The sequence below is a fragment of the Capra hircus genome, chromosome 10, assembly GCF_001704415.2.
Source record: "Capra hircus breed San Clemente chromosome 10, ASM170441v1, whole genome shotgun sequence".
Lineage (NCBI taxonomy): Eukaryota > Metazoa > Chordata > Mammalia > Artiodactyla > Bovidae > Capra > Capra hircus.
Window position 1 is genome coordinate 240,124 of NC_030817.1, and position 23,002 is coordinate 263,125.

A 23,002-nucleotide genomic window follows, 5' to 3' on the forward strand; every position below is an offset into this window, starting at 1 on the left:
TGCTATAAGTGCTGTGTGTTTGTATAATTTCACATATGTACAATTACTGGGATTGATTGCTACCAGTTTATACTCTTCTTAGTGGAGAAAAGAGCAGCTTACCCTTTCAGTCAGTGTAATGTTGGTTCTCACTTGCAGTGTGAACTGACATTCTCTTGTTTTGAGTGCAGAGTTTGCCCTCCTCCCTCTTGAACTGCTAACGTTTTTATGCTCCACTTTTTTTTTTTAAGTCTGCTTAAATTCACAGAGAAAAGCCTGGTTTGTGGTGTTGAGGGGACTGCAGGAGCAGCTGTGTGGTCATCACTCCCTTCTGCTGCTCGGTGGTCAGTGATTACTCCTCCCTCCACTCACGCCTGCGCTGCTCTGCCCTAAAAGGTGGGGATGAATCGGGAAATAAGAAGCATAGGGTTAGCTTTTCCTGCTCTTTTGGTAAAACCCATGCTTCCCATCATTCTCACACAGACGCAGTTCTAGAGGTGGGGCCGATGCTGGAATGAGCAGGCAGCATTTTATTTCCAGCTGGCAAACAGAAGATTCAGGGGCCTCCATCCTTGCCTTCACCTGTATGTTTAAGAGAATGGTTTTGGAATCAGCAGATTTACATTCACATTTGTTCTGTGCCACTCATGCTCAGATTAGCTTGGACAAGTTACTTATCCTCTTGAAACCTCAGTTTCAAAAAAAAAAAAGAAGAAACCTCAGCTTCTTCATCGGTGGAAAGAGGGATATAACACCTACCTCTCTGATCATTAAATGGAATAAGTGAGATAGCATTTATAAAACACCAAGTACAGTATTTAAAATAGAGTAGGTGGTCAGCAAAATCCTAGTTACTAGTAATACCAGTAAATAACGACTAGTGATAAGTAGAGTCCCTGAAGTTTGCAGGTAATAAGACTTCATGAAAGTTTTGTGAGCTTTTTGAGAGTAAGACATTGGTCTTTGTCTTATGTTTTAAGGTATTGGAGCATAGAATTTTTGGATAGGTTAGTTTTATTGGGAGTGTCCTGGTGGTCTTCATAGTACTTTCTTTGGTTTTTCCTCAGATGTGGAAGAGCTGACACCAGCATTGGATTTACTTTGCTCAGCAATTAGAGAAAATGATTCTGAAACCCAAAGCAAACACTTTTCAGAACAGTTGCTTAACCTTACACTGTCTTTTCTTAACAAACAAATAAAGGAGCTTTTTATTCACATTGAAGGTAAGAAAAGCAGGAAATAAAGGGACAATTACCCTGCCCTCATGTCAGGACAGATATATAAGTGATCCTCTTGCACGAGAGGGCGTAAGCCAGCGGAGTGCCGTTTGCTAAGTTCAGTGTGTGATTGAGTGAGTGAGCTGGGTTCTAATCCTGGAAATTTGGGCAGGAAGAACTAATCATTGTGAAAACGGTGAAGGGGGTTATATTAAAACATGGGGATACTTGTAAATAGGAAAAAAGATCAGATTTTTTTGTTTGATCTGAAAACACTGAGTTTGAATTTTGCCATTGTGTAAACTTCATTATGGTTATATAGCTCATGGTGAATTATTTCTCTCTCTCTGCTCACACACACACACACTCTCTTTATGTTTGAAATTGGTACATTGGTGTTTTCCATAGAGCTAGATGAACATCTACAGAAAGGAGTGGACATTTTGACCAGCTACATTGATGAACTTCGAACCTTCATGATAAAGTTTCCCTGGAAGCTAACAGATGCTATAGATGAGCATGACGTAGATGAAAATGTCCCCAAAGTAAAGGAGAGCAGCATATGGGAGAGGCTCAGTGTTGAGGTAAATATGAGTAACGATCACTTCTTTTATTTTTCAGATTCAGAGAATCTGAGAAAACGATAGAAATGGAATTTAAAGTCTGTATACTTGTGGTTTGTCCATATTGTAACGTGTGATAGTATTGATTTTCCTTCTCTTTTTTTTTTTTTTTTTGGCCACACTTGCAGCATGCAAGATCTTAGTTCCCCAGTCCAGGATCAGTCCCGCCCCCTCACCACTCCCCACAGTAAAAGCTCAGAGTCTTGACCTCTGAACCGCCAGGGAAATCCCTAGAATCTGTACATTTGCGATTCAGAGTCTTTGGAAAGGCTTTTACCTTTTATAGATTTTGGGATCTCTGAGTACAACTTCAAATATATGTTTACAGGTTTCATTCATTCAATTCAGAATACAGATAGGCAGCTTCTCCATGTCAGATCTGCCCATTTGGATCCAGTGAGAAACACCCAACCCCAAACCCACCGTGAACTGGCGCTCCTCCAGTGTCTGGGACACGGCGCTTCAGACTCATCCATTCTGCCTGACTTTGGAGTGAATCACATTGCTGCTGGTGATTCGATCTTAAGAAAGCTATGACATTATATAGTTGGAAGTATATTCAGTTCAATTCCTATCTCAGATTCTAGTTAAGATATTTTGCCAGTTAGGTTTTCTGTACTCATCAACTTGGCTTTCTTTTTATAGTAGAAGTTTAGACAACCAACTGTGATGCCCTCTTTTTGACTAGGGACTGGAAGGATTCTTCTAATCTCTTGGAGGATGCTGGCATTGAAAAGACCGAGGCCAGAGTAGCCTAACCCCGATGTCCTCACTGATGGGGCTTGAAAGCGCTGCGGTTGAGATGCTGCCAGGCTCGCAGGGCTGCCCCTCTCAGGGAAGAAGGGCGGGGAAGCGCCTGGTGTGACTGCGCTTGCTGTCTCTCAATCATTCTCTAACCAAAAATTACTTGATTTTCCTTCCACTCTCTTCGGGTTCTCTCTTCCAGTCTCCTTCAGTGGTTTCATTTCCTGTTTTTCCCATTTTTAATGTGTTCCAAGGTTTCATCTATGGCCCTCTGCTCTTTTTACTCATTGATTTTTAATTTGGGGGGAGGTTACAGTCCACTTCGATGAAAGTTGTGGAATCTGCCTGCAGAAACATGCATGCCAATATGTGCGTGTCCTTTCTAAAATATATGTATCTTCCAAATTATCTGTATGATTCTATCATCCTAGCTTTTAAGACCCTTCAGTGGCTCTGCATAACTTTCAGGATAAACCTGTGTCGCACACACCATGCCGCTGAGGAGATTCTGCTTTTCTTTCAGGTCACGTTTGCTGCTCTCTTCAGCTTCTTCTCTGGTTACATTAAGTGCTTTGGAGTTCTCTGAAGGCTTGATACTGTTCCTGGCCCTTATGCCTCTGCATATTAAATATTCTCTGTTTTTGGAAGTTATGTTCTTTTCTCATTAAACATACATCACACTTACTTGTCTTTAAAACTTTTACCTCATCTGTCAGCTCTACCAGGAACCCTTTTCTTTTTTACTCATTTCTCTTATTTAGATGCTCCTCTTCTGAACCCTCCTCTCTGGACCCTGGGAACACCTGTGTCATCGCCCTAACCGTGCAGTGCTGTAGTCTGCGCTCTATTTGCATTTCTTCCACGAGTCTGAAAGCTCCTGGAGGGCAGAGTGTATTCTGGTCAATTCATATCCCCTTCCAAGCCCCAAATCTAGTAGTAGATTTTCAGCAAAAGTCTCTTATTGAGGTACTCAGAAAATATATCAGTCCCTTGTTGATAAACATATTAAGGTAAGGAAAAGGAACTCAAAAGGCAGATGTTTTTCTTCCTTTTCCTAGGAAGTTATTGCCAATGCCATTTTAAGCAACAAAATACCAGAGGCACAAACTTTCTTCAGGATTAACAGTCATTCTGCTCAAAGACTTGAGGAGTTGATTAGACTAGGCCTCGATTTGGTCTTTGACAATTTGAAAAAGAACAACATAGAGGAAGCCTCTGAGCTTTTGAAGAATATGGTAAGTGGCACAATTTGTTTGTCTGATCATAAAGTTGCTAATGAAAGAAGTTCTCTTATGTGTTTAATACAGTTTCTGGCTGTTAGGAAAACTGGTTTGTATTTGTAGTCATGTCACAAAACTAAGAAGTGTGTGTAGCTTTTACTGGGAAATCACGACAGTGGTATTGGGAAACCTTCTTTAGTGCTAAGAACTGTCTTGAAGAGATTCTCGGTTAGAATTTCCATCATTTGTTTTCTATTAGATTTGGTACTTTGGTGAGAAGGGGAAACAGTGTTTCTCATAAAAGGTTCCACACGTTTCGGAGCGTGTAGAGGACCTCGCTATTTGCTGGGGGACATTCTTCATGTTCTCGCTTACGTCGCCGTCGGGGCTTTCAGGCGGTGTACACCTCTGCTTTGTGCTCCATGGTTTTACTTCATTTGAGAGAGGGATGTCCTGGAGATGGGGCTCCTGGACTGCGATGTGGTCCTCATCTGCGTGGCTGAGGTCTTGCCCGTGGTAATTTTCTGGACGTTCAGAGGGTGAGGCTGTCAGATTTGCTGTGCGCGTTGACGGCTGTCTTCAGGTGAACCATAGTAGCAGAGACCTGCAGTTTGGGTCCTTGGTAGCCTGGCCTGGCCTCAAATTGTTCCGTGTGCTGCCTTTGCCATTCTGGCAAATCAAATCACCTAAGGATTTGGAGATGGTCTGTGAATATTATGATAAACGTAGAAAATGCACGTTTACAGGAGCAGGAGAGCTGTGGAATTCTAACAAGGCACATTTCTGCAATAGAGTACCTCTGTATTGACCATATGTTTAGGTTCAGATAGCTCGTTACAAAATGTAAGTTTTCTTGATTTTCTGTGTTTACTTCAGGGCTTTAACGTAAAAGACCAGTTGCTCAAGATATGCTTCCATACAACTGATAAAAGTATACGGGACTTTCTGGTAGGTAAAGGTGAGACTAAGTAGTTTACGTTTTCTAGTAAATGTTGGTGAAACTTCAAATTATTTTAACATTCAGCTAATACCTAGTAAAATAAAAGTGTGACAACTCCTTGTCTTTATTTAAATGAACATTTTGCCTCTATGTTAAAGGAAGATTTGTGTGAATACATACATTGCCTCAGAAATTCAAAATACAATTCTTAAGTGGCATTTAATGTTATGGACTTTGTTTTGCAAATGTTCTTGATTCTTTGTGATTTTTTTCTTTAATTGCTTTCTGTTCAAGGTTGAAATTTTTAAAGAAAAAAATTATTTTTCTGAAAAAGAGAAAAGGACTGTAGAGTTTGTGCATCAAGTTGAGAAGTTTTATTCAGGACATTTACAAGAAAATATACAGATCCAGTCTTTACCCAGGTAGTCTCATTAGCCCTGTTTATAACATAGGAAGAATACTATAGATAAGGCTTAGTTTTTAATTGTTATCTTAGACTTCTTATGTGGAATTGACCTCATATGAAAATTAAACTTGTATCATCCAGAAGGGCCTGAGGAATCCCCTGTCATATCAGTGTGTACATATCAGATATATTTTAAGATAATAAATACAAAATTAAGAGTATTGAATTATGTGTTCCCCGAAAGAGTAGAACTTCTTGAGCAGAGAAAAATGAATGATGCCTTTCCCTCCAAAATTTAAAAATTTCCTATCACGCTTTTAGGTATTGGATAAAGGAACAAGATTTTTCCAAGCACAAGTCTGTTTTGGACTCGTTCCTGAAATATGATCATAAAGATAACAAGCAGGATCATAGAATTGTGTTAAATTGGGCTCAGTGGTGGAATCAGCCAACACAAGAATCCATCCTTCTCCCCCGGATGAATCCAGAAGGCAAGTATGAAAGAGCCTAAAAGAAGGGATGAAGACTAAGTTAGGCACTCGTATCCGAATATTTTGGTGTGTCTTCATTTTCGAATTCGTTTTGGGGAAAAATACTCAGTTGCTTTAAAATGCAAGTCTTTATATGGAGAGCTTTTTCTTGTCTTGAGGTTTCTGTAAGGGATTTATAATGTGATTGTGAAAGAGAAAAACCATCTGGTTCAGTGAATATGAAATTTCAAGGCTAAGAATTCTCTTCCTAGCGTCCATGACGTTCTTTGTCTTTCAAAATAGTCTTTGGTTTCTCTTTGTGTAAACTGAGAATCCGTATCATACCAGGGCTCTGGGGAATAACTTAACAATGGTAAACAGTGGTAGTTCATAGGGTGTCAAATTCACGTTTATTATTACAGCTGAAGTTTTTATTTATACTAAGGAGAAGAAAAGGGAAAAAGAAGGCTGACAAGATAAATGAAACACACAGGTAATTCCCAAGTTTCTTTTAACCACTGTAGTAACGGTAGGCAACACTTAGCTCTTGCTCCTGCTGACCATCAATTAGAAAACAGACAGTGCAAAAGAGGGAACTAGGAAAGGAAGCAGAGGGCCTGAGCAGCTCTTCTTTTATGTTAAATATTTCCCCAGATCGTCATGTTCACTCAATTAGTGTTGGATTCTATGTCAGTAATCATCATCCATTGCTATTTTAAAATGAATTTTGTTCTTGTTTAGGATATAACTCATATTCTCCTGAAGCCCTCTGGAGATACCTCACAGCACGCCATGACTGGCCCAGCATTATCCTGTGGATTGGAGAATTTCAGACCCAGAGCAGTAATGCTTCACTTGAGCAGAATAAATGGCCGCCTCTGACTGTAGATATTGTTGATCAGAATACTTGTTGCAACAACTACATGAGAAATGAAATTTTAGATAAGCTGGCCAGGTATTATAACTGTTGTTAATGTTTAGTTGCTAAATCGTAGCCAGCTCTTTGTGACCTCATGGACTGTAGCCCATCAGGCTCCTCTGTCCGTGGGACTTCCCAGGCAAGAATACTGGAGTGGGTTGCCATTTCCTTCTCCAGGGGATCTTCCTGACCCAGGGATCGAACTCACATCCCCTGCACTGGCGTGCAGATTCGTAACCACTAGACCACTAGGGAGCCCTCCAGGTAGTTTTTAAAACTTAAGTGTAAAATCATAATGCTTTTAGAAGATAGGGAAGACTGTCTTCATGACCATGGGATTAGGGGGTGCTTTCTAAGAGGCTTGGCGTGGGACATAGGGAGATGACACTCCCTGAGACTAGGGGAACTGGCTGGTAGGACCTGTGTACCTCAGTGGACAGCGCTGGCCGGCCTACTGCCACATAGCACAGAGCGCGCCGAGGCGTCCCCCTCCTCCCTTTTCCTTGATTCTTGTCTCCTAGCGGGGATCTTCATAGGTCAAGACAAAGCAAAGCAGAAGCCTGAGGGCACAAGACTGTTGTAGACCATCCCACTTAGGTGAGTGAGCCTCTAGGGACACACAGCAGGAGAGTAGAGCTTGGATCTGGCGGGTAAAGATATCAGCACACAGATAGTTCACAAAAGAGGAACCATACATGACCAATAAACATTTGAGAAGATGCTCCTCCTTATTTATAGTCACAGACAGGGAAATTTATTTTACAAAAAATCTAGGAACAATGACTATCAAAGGTAGAATAGAAAAAATGAGGGATAATCATACAGCGGAACAATGGAAACTACCCAAGTGAAACTGTGACAGTGAAAACACGCTGCAGCTGTAGGTGTCGGCCTGGCCAAGCCGCACAGTGTTACGTGGGAGGAAAAAGCAACAGTGTGTCCAGGATGTTCCATTCATAGACGTCAAGTTTGAATAGCCAGAGCCAAATATTATTAATACTTCAGGCTACACACATGGGTAGTCAGACTATGTTGGTGAATGAAAGTAGGGAAAAAGTTATCATGGTAATCAGGATAGTGGTTACCTCTGTGGGCAGAAAAGCTCATGTAAAAGGGGAGGAGTACTCCAAGGACTTGCAGGTACAATGTCCAGTAATCGAGGTGGTGGCTGTGTGGTGTTTCTCTAAACTCCACATAATGCCTTCTGTTTGTACTCCTTTAATGGTATGTGTGGACTTCTTTGGTGTCTCAGATGGTAAAGAATCTGCCTGAATGCGAGAGATCCAGGTTCGATCCCTGGGTCAGGAAGATCCCCTGGAGAAGGGAATGACTACCCATTCCAGTATTCTTGCCTGTAGAATTCCATGGACAGAGGAGCCTGGCAGGCTACAGTCCATGGGGTCGCAAAGAGTCAGACACGACTGAGCAACTAAAACTTTGTCTTTCATGATGTAGTAACAGTAAACTTATAAAGATATTTAAATGCAAATTTCTGTTCTTTAATAGTTGGTCTGTTTAAGTTACTCTTTATTGTGCTTTAATCTCTTAATGGTTTTGTTTGGATATTTTGGTGAATTCCTCAGTGTGTAAAGCATCTAGCTTCAGAAGCCACAGTGGGTTGTATAGTTCCAATCAAAAACAAACAAATAATTTTTGTTTGTAGTTTAGATTAAGTAGTAATTTAAGAAGTAATTTAGTTTAGGGTTTTGAAGTGTTTAAGGTATTGGAGACTGTCATCACTGCCTTAAAATACTACAATGTTGCAGAAGCCTTCATTGGAGACCAGCAAAAGACACGTTTCAGAGCATGTCTATGGGCAAGAATGGCAGTCTTGGTTCGTAAATACTCGTTTTTAACTAGTTGAGGTTACTTAACAATGGAGATGGTTAAGTCTGCTCTGAATCTAGCAACTTCTAAACTTGGTGTGTTTTGTTTAAACCTTCCCAATAGGAATGGAATTTTTCTTACATCTGAGTTAGAAGACTTTGAACTCTTCCTTGTCAGACTGAACCATGTTGGGGGTGTGATGCAGAACGCCCTCGCTGTTCAAAACTATAGGTCCAGAGAAGGGTGGGATTTCCACTCTCGCTTCATCCTCTATTGTCTGGAGCACGGTCTGCAGCACCTTCTTTATGTCTATCTGGACCACTACAAGTGAGTACTGAGAGCGAAGCCTTCGTGTTCCCTCTTTCCGTATCACATCTGAATATGACTTTTAGGGAAATATTACGCATTCATGTGAGCAATACTGATCTTTTTGAAGTAGTTCCCCCACTCTAACATTTGGTGACATCTTTTAGTTTAATACTCCATTCATCTAAATGCTTATCATGTGTTTTTTAAATGTTAATTATGTAACATCAATATTAACCTTTTAAATAATTGGATATATTAATTTATTAATATTTAATGCTTTAAAAGTTTAAAGGAGGGAAGATTCTAAAGGTTAACTTGGACTTTCATACCAAACAAATGCTACAGACTTTGACTTCATAGCCACTGCAGGGTATCTTAGACATGCTCTAAAGTTTATATTTAGGTAGTCAGACATCAGTATATATACTTACTTAAGATCAGCTGGCACAGTCGTGTCTGTGGCCAGTGTTGCTTGCTGTTGGGTCAGTAATGATGATGACAGCGATAGTGAGCACTTCCAGTGTGTCTGGCACTGTTCTTAGTGCTTTATGTGCACTATCTCACTTGACCTTCAGAAACTCCTGTGAGGTGGTTATTCACACCTCCACTTCATAGATGAGGGACCTGAGGCTTTGAGAGGGACCTGGTGCCTTGTTTAAGGTGCACAGCTAGTAAATGCTAAAGTTAGATTTAGTTATATTTGATTCCAGAACCCACATTCATCTGCAAATGAGAATATTTTTATTTATTTTGTGTAGAATAGGCTAGGAATTCAAGCAAAGGATGTATTTCTTGTTCATATCATTGAGGCCTACTTGAACACAGACATATTTCCCCCAAAACTACTGGCAAGTCAGGGTTTAGAAGCCACATTTTCAGAGGCCCTGTTACTTTCAGAGGCCCTGTTACGACCCTTAACTGCTTAGTCCCCTCTTCTCTCGTAGTTATATAAAAGTTTTCAATCATCTCTTCAGCTTGAGAAAGAGCTTAAAGCATGCAGGTATTCTGGTAATCTTATACAACGTTGGTAAAATTTCATCATGGTAGGAAACACTTGAAGTGATATTATCTCTGTCTCTCAAATTTTCTTTATTCCCAGATCATATGTAAGGCATATGAAAAACATACTATTATTGGTTTCTTTTTAATGCTAGATATCACCTGAGCAAACATGGTTGTAATTATCTGTCTTACTGTTTATGTTAATCAGATATTTTGTGTGTTTGTTTTATATACAGACTTAGTCCTCCAAATTGTCCTTTTTTGGGAAAAAAAGAATTACATGAGGCTCACCCTTGGTTTGAATTTTTAGTTCAGTGTCGACAAGTTTCCAGTAATTTAACAGGTATGGATGTCCTGTGTTAAAACAGAAATTGCTTTAGATAAATAACCAGTCTTTTGAATGGAATTTAAGTTGTAAACTCTTTAAATAAGTCATATAACTGTAGACAAATATTTGACCATAATCTAGACTCAAGCTTTATCTAAGAAGCAGGTGATATATGGTATCTAATTCCTGTTTTAGTTTGCATTTTTATTGCTAATGAATTGTATATATTTGTGTGTCAGGCATTTATATTTCCTGCTTTGTGAAAGTCATCCTGCCCGCTTATCTGCTAGTCAGTGTCTTGGGCTTCTGTGTGAGCTCTGTGTTGGGGCCATTACCTGTTAGGCTGTTGCCTTTTGTTCATTTCTCCCCTTGTTCATTACTACCTTTCAGTTTTCCTTGTTTCCATTCCCTGAATGGAAGTTTTTATTTTTATGTAGACATCTATTTTTCTTTCCCTTTGTAATCTGATTTCCTATTGCTTTTACATTTAGAAAGTCCTTACTGTGGGTAGAGCTAAAAATTCATTTTCTTTCTTAGAATTAAATAATTCTTGTGTGTGTCTGAGTCACTGAGTCATGTCCTACTCTTTGCATCCCCATGGACTGTGGCCCTCCAGGCTCCTCTGTTTATGGAATTCTCCAGGCAAGAACACTGGCATGGGTTACCATTTCCTTTTCCAAAGGATCGTTCTAATTCCGGGATTGAACCCGGGTCTCACACGTTGCAGGCGGATTCTCTAGCATATGAGCCGCCAGGGAAGCCCATGTGATTCTTAGCTTAGTGTTTTTCTCTCAAGGAGAAAAATGTGCTTTCTTATTTTTCAGATCCCAGACTGATCTTCCAGGCTAGCCTTGCAAATGCTCAGATACTGATTCCCAGCAACCAGGCCAGTGTCAGCAGTATGCTGTTGGAAGGACATACCCTCCTGGCCCTTGCTACCACAGTGTATGCCCCTGGGGGCGTCAGCCAGGTATGGACAGCACTTTCACATGTTATGGCAACCTAGGACTGATTACAAATTTAGCAGAAATACCTGTGGATCTTCTAGGTCTCAGTTGATTTAAAATGTAACCGCGTACCAGCATTTCATTAAAGAGTATGAAACAATAGTGAATTTTTAAGCTTTATGTCATATCCTCTTAAGTTGAAAGGAGACCCATCCATCCAGTCAGCCCTCCATATCCAGGGGTTCTGCATCCACAGGTATGGAGGGGGCGACTGTACTACAGCATTTTATTTGAAGGACTTGAGGTCCTCAGATTTTGGTTATCTGTAAGGGTCTTGAAACCTATCCCCTGTGGATACAAGGGGCAACTGAATGTTGCGTAGAGATTTTTTTTTTCCCCGTTTATTTGCTCTCTGATAGCCCAGGTTTGTTTTTAGGATGGAATCAAGATGTAATTGCTCCTTGGAGTGAGTATACTTTGAATCTGTGGCTTGGGAATTATTCTCTATTATTTGACCTCTTTGAGAGCTAAAAAGGAAATCATAGTTTTTAGCTACCCTTAAAAACTTTTATGAGGAAACCAGTGAAAATTTGCCCATCTCTGCTTTTTTGAAAGTGTAGCGTGGCTGGTTAGAGGGAACTTAAGAATGCTGCTAAACATCTAATCTGTAAGTTCCTTACTGATGCTAGCTTAATTTAATTCCACCTGTTTGAGATGATGCATATATATGATGTATATCTTAACTTCATGGTTACTTACGCCTCTGTTTGTAATCAACCTGTTAGAAATTACTCATAGAATAACTTGAGACCTGAGAGAAAGAACCTAAGAGTCATCTAGTCTAGTAGGTATTTTTCTTTTAAAATATTTACTATTTAATATCCAATTAAATATTTAATGTTTTAAAATTTTGAATATTGTTGTAACAGAGCCTGTTTGCAAATAGATTTTCCTTATGCAGTTTGAAAGCCACTGGCCTAGCTGAACCTTCTAATTTTGTAGTTGAAGAAACTGAAGCCTGCCTGATCCTAAGTGTCCAGCCCAGGGCCACACAGCTAGTTTGTCCTAAGTCAGAGCCAGAGCTGTTAGCCTGTTACTCCTTGCATCTTATGAAAAAAGGACTTAAATTTGGAAAAGAGAAAAAACATGATTCTGTTATCACATTATCTGTCTTTTTATTTAGGTTGTTCAGAATGGAGAAACTGAGAACTCTCTGAAGAAAGTAGATCCCCAGCTACTGAAGATGGCATTGACTCCTTACCCAAAGCTTAAAGCTGCTCTGTTCCCACAGTACACCACCCCTAGTGTCCTGCCTCCCGACATCACACTCTACCACCTCATTCAGGTATAGCACTGAGACATAGCAGCTAGGGTTCAGCCAGAGTGGAAGAGAGAGACCATTCTGGGTCTTCCAGGTAAGGTGGCGTGTGCATGCTCAGTCATTTTCGACTGTGACCCCCATGAACTATAACCCACCAGGCTCCTTTGTCCATGGGATTCTCCAGGCGAGAACGCTGGAGTGGATTGCCATTCCCTTCTCCGGAGGGTCTTCCCAACCCAGGGGTCAGACTTGTGTCTCCTGCATTGGCAGGCGGGTTCTTGACTACTGTAGCACCTGCGAAGCCGGAGTCTTCCATGTGTAGGCCATGTAATGTAGGAAATTACTTAGAGCGATAGCAAAAGAGAGAAGCCAAGTGTGTCATGATGAGACAACCTCAAAATTGGCAAAGATGGATGTCATCAACACCCCTAAGGCTGCCGGAAAGTGGTGTTACTGAGTCCAGCAGTGGGAGCCTCTCTGAGAGACACACTCAGAGCCAGGCTGCCTGCTGGGGGCTTGGAAGAGAATGTAGGGCTGGCACCTTGTGGGAGATGCTCCAAAAAACACAGAAGGGGAAAGCATCTCAGTCCCTCCCCTCTTCCCACCTTCACTCTCTCGTGGCCAAGTGTGTCTGGCAGCCAAAGCGCGGGTGAGCTTGGGAAACGCCACTGTCCGGTTCAGGGCAGAGCATGGGAAGGGTGGACGTGGGTGGGAGGGCAGGCAGGGTCGGCCAGCGTCCTGGTCTGCTGCTCACTGAGAGCTGCTCACGCCACCACTGGTAAACGTCTCTCTCCCCTCAATGAATAGGGCTGTTCGTTTAAGTCACCTTTTTCAGGACAAAGACTTCTTCAAGAATGTGAGAGAGCTACAAACTGTACCCAGAAAAATTGCATATAATTTTGCTTACATTTCAAAGGAATTCACAGGTTCCCTAAAACCTATTGCGGGATCCTCAATTAAGAACACTGTCTTGACAGAAAAGGACAAAATTCTGAAAAGCAGTTATCCGTCAATTAAAAATTGAAGGATATCAATCCTTCAATTTAAAATTGAATCTTTTAAAAAAAGAACACTTTCTTTTGATCATTTCTCACTTTAGAAGGCTTTTGCTTTTTTTCCTGAGTACAGATATTCTCATAGTGTCTTCAGTTAAACGTAAACCTTATAATCCTATAAAAATATAAACCCTCTTACCCTAATGTGAAAATTTTACAGACCTGTGCTACTAAAAATGTGGTGGACCCCAGGCCTGCGTGAGTCTGCGGACTACTTGCTGCTGATGTTTGTCAGCAGGGTTTTTTGGTTTGTTTTTACTGTAGCAAAACTTTCTTGAAGGAAGCAGTCAGCTAGATTTATATTGATCACAGGCATCTTATCTCATTACAGAAATGAGATAAATGGGTTACATAGATACAAGTGGATTACATAAAAGCATAAAAAATACATGTTTTACTACATAAAGTGGATCACATCAGCCTAAAACAGAAGTGGTTTCCAGTTGTTGTTCTGTTTTCAGGTTGAAGCAATTTGTTAGTCCTGTTGTAGGAAAAGTGTTCCCTCTTCACTAGACCCCAAGATTCTCCCTTCATCTAAAGTTAGAGTTGCTTTGGAATTCCCCGGTGCTCCAGTGGTTAGGACTTGGCACTTTCACTGCCATGGCCCAGGTTTAATCCCTTGTTGGGAGCCTTAGAATAAATGAATGAATGAATTGAAGCGTACTCCCATAAATAATCTCACACACACACGCGCGCGCGCGCGCGCGTAAATAGAATTAGAGCTGCTCTTTTCCCCGCCATCCAAATCTGGGCCTGATAGCTCTGCTGTCTCCTGCATCGTCCTCTGTCCCCGTCACGCAGGCTGCTCGCCGTCTGCTCAGCCTTCGGCCCCGCATTTCAGGCAGCCGGTGCTCCCTGCTCACGGGTCCTCTCTGGCTGGCCTGGCCTTAGTCTGTTTGTCTCTGGTGGTGGTATTGCTACTTTGGCCATTGCATCGCTTTAGCCCGTGGCCTAGCTGTCTGTTTCCTGACCTGCTGCAGCGCACCTTGTTGTATTTATGGTGGCATTTTCTAGCCACTTGGTCCTCTTTCCTCTGATTCCAAAGCATTTATAAAGCCCATTTTTATATTGTAATTGTTGCTGGTTCTAGCAAAAGACAGTAAACTTTGGAGACAAAGTTTGAGATGAAGAGAGTCTTTAAAAGAAACATAGCCAGTTCTGTTTTTATTAAAGTAGAAAAATGTCTCATACCCTCTTTTTCGTTTGTAGCTGTTTCCAAAGAATTTATATCTAGAAAGATGGGAAGTTTTTAATTGCCGTGGAAAGGGAAGCAGACTGAAAGAGAGAAGCTTTTATGTGATTTAGTTTACGTTAGAGTCAGTTAACTTTTAACTCTGATTTGACCTCTCCCCTTTTTCAGTCATTGTTGCCCTTTGATCCCAGCAGATTGTTTGGCTGGCAGTCTGCCAACACATTGGCTATAGGAGGTAAGTCATTATGTATTCTTCTTGCTTTAGAAGCGTTTCAGCAGTGTTGACAGTAGAGGATCATTTATGTAAAGCCAATCTAGCTTTCTCATACTTTCTATCTTAAAAATAGAAACTTAAAAAAACTGGCGTGCCTTTTTGTAATTGAAGTATAGCTGATTTGCAACATCATGTTAGTTTCAGGTGTACAGCACTATGATTCAGCTATATACTCTTTTTCAGATTCTTCTCCCTTATAGGTCATTACAGAATATTCAGTGTGGTGCCCTGTGCTACGCAGTAGGTCATTGTTGGTTCTCGGTTTTACTTGTAGTAGTATGTATATGTTCATCCAGCCCGATTCACCCCCTCCCTGCCCGCCTCCCTGTTGGTGACTGTAAGTGTGCTTTCAATGTGTCAGTCTCTTTCTGTTCTGTAAATAAGTTCGTTTGTATCATTTTTGTAGATTCCACATCTAAGCGATATGCTATTTGTCTTTGTCTGGCTATATCACTTAGTGTGATAGCCTCTAGGTCCACCCATGTTGCCGCTGCAGATGGCATCATTTCATTATTTTCATGGCTGAGTAGGATTCCGTTGTACGTATATATGTGTGTGTACATATATACATATATATATCTCACATCTTTCATTATGTGTGTGTATATGTATATATACACACACATATTTTCTGCTGTGTGAGAGTGTGTGTGTATGTGTGTGTGTGTGTATCACGTCTTCTTTATCCGGCCACTGTTGATGGACATGAGGGTTGCCTCCCTGTTGGAAATGGTGCTGCTGCAGTGGGCGTCAGGGTGCCTGATCGTTCTGTGTTAGTTCTCTGCAGACACATGCCCAGGAGTGGGGTTACTGGATCTTGTGGTAACTCTGTTTTTAGTTTTCTTAAGTAACCTCCGTACCGTTCTGCATAGTGGCTGTTCCAGTTTACATTCTCACCAACTGTGTAGGAGGGTTCCTTTTTCTCCACACTCTCTCTAGCATTTATTATTTGATGATGGCCTTTCTGACCAGAGTGACTTGATACCTCATTGTAGTTTTAATGGGAAACATTTTATAGAAAACTGAATTGAAAACATACTTTGAGTTAAAAGTCATGAGGTCACTAGTGCTGTACTTGCTGGAAAATGTAATATAGACTTTCTGCTTAAATTTCTCCCTTTCCAGAAATCCTTGTTCACTTGCAATATAGTATTAATATTATAAAGGTTAAAAGCGTAGGTGTTTTTAACATCAGACAGGTCTTGGCTCTACCATGTAATAGCTGTATGACCTTGGGCAACTGACTTAACCTCTCATCAGTTTTCCATGAAATAAGGTAAGTGACAGTGCCTTCCTTACACGTCACGAGACGCGTTTAAAAAGCTCTTAGATGGTAAGCACCAGGTGTGCACACACTACCATCCTCTCTAGACCGTAAACATTTCCCTCATTTTTTGCGTGCCATCCCTAAACTCTGCTTTTTCTGTTTCTTTTTCACTTACTCATTGTGAGTTAGCTTTCAATATCACATTACCTGTGGTGCCTCTGCCTGTATTACTGTAAAGTAGGATTCAAATCCGTACTTTTCACATAATACCTACCCTATAAATAGTTACTGATGTACCTAAAATGCATTTTCTAACATGTCAGGTTTATAAGTTCTAATTTCGGTGTACTGGATTTACCTGGTGCCCAGCACAGCGCTGGGCCTGAGGGAGACATTCAGCTGGTATTCGCTCAGTGCAGGATGAGGCAGTGTTATTGCATTTTCAAGTGAAAATGTTCATTCTGATCTCAGTGAGGTTCCTGGAGAGTAGGCAGAATCCCCTGTGCGGGTTCCGGTGGCTCCAGCTCCACCCGTTAGCCGGAGTCCTGACGTCCTGGCGATTGTGGAGCACTCGACCAGGAGCGCTAGGGGAGCTGGGAGGGAGCTAAAGGCCTGTTCCCTGCCTTGTTTTTAGAAGTTTAAAACATTTTCGAAGAAATAAAGCACAAATTAAATGAAATAATTCTTATGAAGGTGTAATACAGATGGTTTAAATTGGAGGGTTGTATCTAACTAGAATGCGTGCTTCTCTTTTCATACGGTTTCACCGCGGAAAGTGACCGTAAGGCGACTACATGGTAATTTGGCTCTTGCAACAGGTCAGAGAAAACTTTCCCTTATACAAAACCTCCATACTGACCCCCCAAACCACTAAAAAATTCAGGGTCTTATTTGAATAAAAACCCAAGTTTGGGGACTTCCCTTGTGGTTCAGTGGTTAAGACTCCACACTTGCGCTGCAAGAGGCACGGGTTCAATCCCTAGTCAGGGAACTAAGATCCCACATGCTGTGCTGTGTGACCAAAAAAAAAAACAAAGACTCAGATTTGTTCGTTTGGCTCTATGTGCACTCTGTAAATGATGAATGAATGAATGGATGAATGGTTCTACATGCAATCTTAAGTTATCAAAATCAGTCTGCTCTTACAAAGAATACAGGTAAGACGTGACAGGTTTTTAATCTCGAGGGAGGTGTAATTTTAAGGAATAGCTTTGTAAGATGATGGGCTCCTCTAAAGTCTTCAAATCTTTTTTTAATTAAGAGCCTAGTCAGAATGTAAAAATTTCTTTGGAATTGCATGGGAGGATACAGTTTTACTTCAGCTTTGAACTATGAAAATAAGAGCAGATGCACTGTTTTCCAGAAATGGTTCCTTACAGTTCAAAATATTTTATCTCCTTTTTAAAATAGGTCTTTAGTGGTTAAGAAGCAATTAAAGATTAGGGCTTGATAGGAACAATTATTTCATATGAACTTTCCACATCCACATATCTTTTGACTTCATATTTCTCTAAAAAGAGAAAAAATGTTTTTTCTGCTTTTTCCATGGGCGCAGAGGAACTTTGAAACACTCTCTGCTGGTCTTAGAAAGATGGTATAATGTAGATAATAAGGTGCTCATGAATACAACAACAGAAACAAAAGTAGCTATAATAAAAGATTATTAGGGTATTAATGTGGAGAAAAGAATATTCTTCTCAGTATTGGAAGAGGTACAATGCATTGGTCTTGGTGAATAGAGGATTCGTATAAATATATGAAGGCGTTCACTGTGTAATGAGCTGTGTGAATGAATTAAAAAGCTGTGTTTGCCGATCATTAACAGATTTTGTAGTTAAAGGGTTATTGCCAATGTGAACTTAAGGAATCATCAAATACAGAATTATAGCATCTAAGATAAGTTCAATAGGTTTACAACATAATTTATAGGTTTTTATGTGGCTTCTGAGGTACACATTTTTGTGTAAAATGAGGGCTACTGCTCCACATTAAAATAAAATTATTACATTTTGGTGGTTCAAAGTGATACACAGTGGTACAAACTGATGATAGCGACCAGTTTTCTTTCACCGTTGCCAACTTAAGTTTTCCACATGCCGATCTGAAGTTAATCATGGTGAGGTGCAGAGGATTAACGTTGCTTCACTTTCCCCCAGATGCAGCGAGTCAGCTCCCACATTTCTCTAGCCCTGACCTGGTTGGTAAATACGCTGTAGTAGAGCGTCTGAATTATGCTTATTATTTACGTCATGGGCGGCCGTCATTTGCGTTTGGTACTTTCCTGGTTCAGGAATTAACCAAGAGCAAGACCCCCAAGCAGCTGTGAGTATTTAAAACATAATTGATACTCTTAAAAGCATATTTGTGTATTTTTATACATGCGTTTATAAAAAGCTACTGGAAACATACCACAGTTGGTCGTTTTATTTTTCATTTGTACTTTTCTGTATACCCTAGGATTCTCGCACTTAATCTTACTTTGTGAATAGGAAAAAGATTAAAATATATTTTTAAATATCATAAATATATCCTAGAATCATGTCTTTAAAAATTGAACCAGGAGCTTGCCTAATGTTAGCAGTTTCAAAGAGGGAATTCTATAAGATGTCAATTCTGCATTTAAGATCTTGGTCTTTTATAATTCACTTTTGTAAAGAACAGAATTGGGAGGAGTATTTGATATAATCAGCAGCTAAATACAGATTTAGTATGTTGGTTTATTTCATAGGTAACTAATGCATCTTTATGGTAAAATATTCAAGTAAATCAGAAGGGTGAAAAATGAAAAAGTTTTGTCTCTCAGCTTCAATTCTATTGTACATAGTAAAAATAAGCATGGTTAATTTCTTGTGTATCTTTCCTTTGAATTGTTCTATTCATATAAAAGAACATATATGAGGCCTTTAAAATGCATGAGCTTTATGATGGCACACTTTAGGTGCCATTAATTTTCTTGGTAGTTTGTGTACATGCTTATAATTAATAAGATCACAGGTTGACAGTCTTTCATAAATTCTATTCCATGTTCCCCTGAATGAAGTTGGAAGCAAAAATTACTTGGACTATGAATAGGTGTTTTAGGAAAAGGTGAAATATAAAGGGTTAGGGAGCTGTGGAGCCAGAAGACAGCTGAAAGCTCCCAAGAACCTGAATGGATGGAACAAGGAGTGGGAAAAGGCGGGGGCGGGGCGGGGGAGGGAGCCACGCAGTCACCGGTACATCGGGTGTCGCTGATGCAGTTGCAGCTGCTTTTCCTGGTGGGAAAAAAGTTTCACGTGCTGATGTGATTTTTGAATCCTTTCTTTCTCAGGATCCAGCAAGTAGGCAGTGAAGCCTATGGTTTAGGGCTCTCCTGCTTCCACATATCTTCAATAGGAGCCGCCTGTGTATGCTTCTTAGAATTGCTTGGTCTCGACAGCCTCAAGCTCAGAGTTGATATGAAAGTGGCCAATATAATTTTGAACTACAAGTGTGGAAGTGAAGATGCTCAGTACAACTCTATCAGAGAGTCTCTAGGTATAGCACCTTTATGTCGTTTGTTTTGTTTAAAGGACAAGGGACAAATAGGTCTAAAGCATTGAATTGTGAGTGGTTGGGGAACAGTTATCTTCTGTTTCATCCTTTTTCTGCAGAATGTTTGTACTTTATCTCATTTCTTTGGGCCTTTGATGGGTTTCTGAAATGTCTCTGGGCCACACTTTCCTGGAAGAAGTGCCCAGTCCCTGGAATCCCCTGGCAGCCCAGTGGTTGGGGCTGGATTTCCCTGCAGTGGCCCAGGGCCGATCCCTGTGAGGAGCTAAGATCCTGCACACCTTGCCTTGTGGCCAAGAAGGAGGCAGTGCCCAGTTCCTGGCCGTGCTTTTCTCTTGACCGCGTTGTGTTGTTTACATTTCTTACAGCTGAAACGCTGTCTAAACTTGCTGTGGGGGAGAGGGCAGCCACAGAAGAGCTGCTTGCTCTCTTAGAAGAAGGCGTGTGGGCCGGCATGCAGCAGCAGGAAGCGCAGAGGTGTGTGAGCTGCAGCCCCGCCTCTCTCTCAGGAGACGGGGCTGTTCCAGGCTGCAGTTGCCCAGTGTTTCTTCTCTCAGATGCTTTTGCCAGTCCCCCTAGACCTTATCTTCTTCCTCATGTAGCATATTTTAATGCATCTTGCCATCAGTGAAAGGAGAAGGAAGGTGATGATTCCTTCTTTAGAGAGGGTTCCCGAGAGCTGGAGGGGAGCTTTGCCTTTCCCAGGGCCCTGCTGGTCTGAGACATCTCCACTGTTAACATGTCAGAATCGGGTGCAGGATGGGTCTCACAAAATTTGAATCTAAGTGATGTCCTTGATTTTTTTTTTTCTTGCTAATATATATCAACTGATAGTGGAAGGTGAGGTGACCATCTTTCCACAAAATCCCCTCTCTTTACACGTTGATGTCATGTTTCCTCTCTGCTGTCCACCGGAGCTGACCCTGCCACCCCAGCCCTGAGGGTGCACCCTCCTCCTGTCCCTCCCGTCGCTGACCGTGTGCTCAGCAGGTACCCTCCCCTTAGCGAGGAAGTCCAGGTGCCTGTCAGGCCTCCCTCTGACACTCTGAAGGGAGTCATGCAAGAGAATTAGGCACTCAGGTTCTCGAGGGACTGTTTTCTCAGTTCTCCTGAAGACGCTAATTGCATAGCTGGTTTGACAGACACTTGGTTGGTACTGGCGTGGGGGCTGGGGCGGGGGAAGGAATTTTGCCAGTATGCTGAGAAAGCTGTTGTGCATTATGGATGAAAGTTCTTTTTTCAAAGCCTTCTAGTAAATATTTGGTGTTTGTTGAAAGGCATTTTAGAGAATATACTGTAGTTAAATTTATTGTCTGTTAAGTTTCCAGTTTAAAGCTGCATTTTAACAAGTTCCTTCCCGCTTACCCCCATATCTGCTCCCAATCCCAAGGTTAGCCCATGGACCCAGCAGCCAGTGGGCAGTAGTGGCGCAGTTCTGCAGGCTCCACAGTACGAGACCAAGCACATCTTACCTTAGGGAGTGCGCCAGAGCAAGTGATTGGCTGCAGTTTATTGTCCACAGCCAGCTCCATGGCCACCACCCAGAGGAGGTAAGCCGCCAGGTGTTCCTGGTTATTAGAGAAGAGGAAACCGGAGCGCTTGTCAGAAGACGGTGTTCTTTCTGTCGTATATCATAAGCTTTTGTTTGCTGTGGTGGCTATTTTTACTGAGATTTCTGTGGGTTGGCTTCAGACAGAGGACTAGTCATCACTACGAAAGAGCTGAAGAAGAGTTTGTGTGATTCTAGATTGAATCTGGAAACTCACTCAGACATAACAAATGACTTTAAAATTGTGTGGTCACTTCTGACGTTCGGGGTGAGAACGAGCAAGTCTGCCTCTTTGTCCAACGTTTTTAGCTGCAGCTGAAATTGGAATTTGGTTGTCTTGTTTGATCATCACCTAATATGCTTTTTTAGGTGAAATATCTTCTCCAGCATTTCAGCCCTGTTCTTCAGGACCACTTAAGACTGGCTTTTGAGAACTTGCCCTCAGTGTCCAACTCCAGAATGGACAGTGACCAAGTCTGCAGCACGTCCTCCCAGGAACTCCAGAGACACAAAGAAGAGACGACGAATTTCTTTCAGCTTCTGCTTCAGTGTTCAGAGGTGCCAGGCTCCTGGTGCTGGCTGCTGAGAGAAGCAGTGAGACAAAAGGCCCCAGTCCTTAGTGTCCTGGCCTCGTGTCTCCAGGTGAGACTCTCAAAAAGCCTAAATTAAGGACTCAGAGGGCTGGAGAAAACGCTGAAAGGAGACAGAGAAGGCTGGCGTCAGGGAGGCTGCGAGGCAAGGGCAGTGAGGCGCCAGCGTGGGCTTGCAGGTCACTGACACCTGTGCTTCTCCCGCTTAGGCCCCGGGCCATCTCGTGCGCTTCCCTGTGGCTTAATGTTCAGTAACTTAAGCGGTCAGAGCCTCGGCTCCCGGCTGGCAGTCACAGAGAAGGGTGCCTTGGTGGGCCGACCTCCTCTGTGTCTTGAGCAGGACGGGGGACGCTCGGAACGGTCCCTTGGTCAGCAGGTCTGTGGAGGACAGGCCTGTTTTCTTGCACGTAGTGCTTCCCTGACCCCCACATAGAGCCCCTCAGGCTTTTGGCCTTCTGGCCTACTCTTACTCTGCAGGGCAGCTTATTGGTTGTTCATTAGAGTTTGTTTCATGTCGGAAGGCATGGTTGTTCATTAGAAGGCTTTTCAAGCCATCTTAACCAATGTAGTGAGGTGACTTGTTCTCAGCCAGAAATACCCATCTGTGGCTGTGGCGCTGCTGGAAGCTCCCTCAGGCAGGCAGGCCGTGCCTAGTCGTCCCTTGCTCTGAAGAGTTTTCTCCGCTGGCAGGATGCCAGTGCTGTCTCTTGCCTCTGTGTCTGGATCATCGCCTCTGTCGAGCCCCGCGTTGCCGCTGAAGCAGGGGGACCCCTTCAGGACTCAGTGGAGGGCCGCATCTGGGGCCTAGAGGACCTCTCCGTCATCTGGAGGACATTGGTGACAAGGCAGAAGATCAGGACTCTGATCAGAGGCTTCCAGCTTTTCTTGAAGGTGATGTTGGTTCATTCCTTTCCTCAGTGTAAAGGCCTTACTCCAGAGTATCCACCACTGGCTTTTTCAATTAGTCCTGTCCCTGGGGTTTGTTTGTTTTTTTTTAAAGCCAAAAATAGATAATGATACTAGAACTATCACTTATTTAGCAAAGTGCTTTCTATGTATCATTTTAGTTGATTCTTACAATAATCCTGTGTAAAGTAGTTTTTATAAGGATGTTATGAAGTGATATTATCCTCATTTTAAAGAGTGATATACCAAGGCTCACAGAGCTTAAGAAACATGCCCAGGGTCTCAAAATGCTTTAGTCAATTGTTTACTTATGGTTCAGATCCATACTCTCTAATTCAAAAACTCCTATCCTCCGAACAGAACGCTCCCATCGAAGTGATGGAAGT

At 41.8% G+C, this 23,002-nt stretch overlaps 1 protein-coding gene across 2 annotated transcripts in view; it reads left to right on the forward strand.

Moving 5' to 3' along the window:
* SPG11 (spastic paraplegia 11 (autosomal recessive)) overlaps positions 1–23,002 on the forward strand; it is a 79,858-nt gene that overhangs the window by 19,393 nt on the left and 37,463 nt on the right. For both annotated transcript variants that reach the window (XM_018053821.1, XM_018053822.1), the window contains exons 9-26: positions 1,047–1,202; positions 1,605–1,780; positions 3,622–3,798; positions 4,660–4,731; positions 5,018–5,145; positions 5,451–5,620; positions 6,341–6,554; positions 8,469–8,672; positions 9,893–9,999; positions 10,809–10,954; positions 12,115–12,276; positions 14,668–14,734; positions 18,197–18,362; positions 19,351–19,556; positions 19,940–20,048; positions 20,962–21,121; positions 21,490–21,762; positions 22,401–22,601. In XM_018053821.1, the coding sequence (XP_017909310.1) occupies positions 1,047–1,202; positions 1,605–1,780; positions 3,622–3,798; positions 4,660–4,731; positions 5,018–5,145; positions 5,451–5,620; positions 6,341–6,554; positions 8,469–8,672; positions 9,893–9,999; positions 10,809–10,954; positions 12,115–12,276; positions 14,668–14,734; positions 18,197–18,362; positions 19,351–19,556; positions 19,940–20,048; positions 20,962–21,121; positions 21,490–21,762; positions 22,401–22,601 (2,894 nt within the window). The remainder of the gene's footprint in view (positions 1–1,046; positions 1,203–1,604; positions 1,781–3,621; positions 3,799–4,659; positions 4,732–5,017; positions 5,146–5,450; positions 5,621–6,340; positions 6,555–8,468; positions 8,673–9,892; positions 10,000–10,808; positions 10,955–12,114; positions 12,277–14,667; positions 14,735–18,196; positions 18,363–19,350; positions 19,557–19,939; positions 20,049–20,961; positions 21,122–21,489; positions 21,763–22,400; positions 22,602–23,002) is intronic.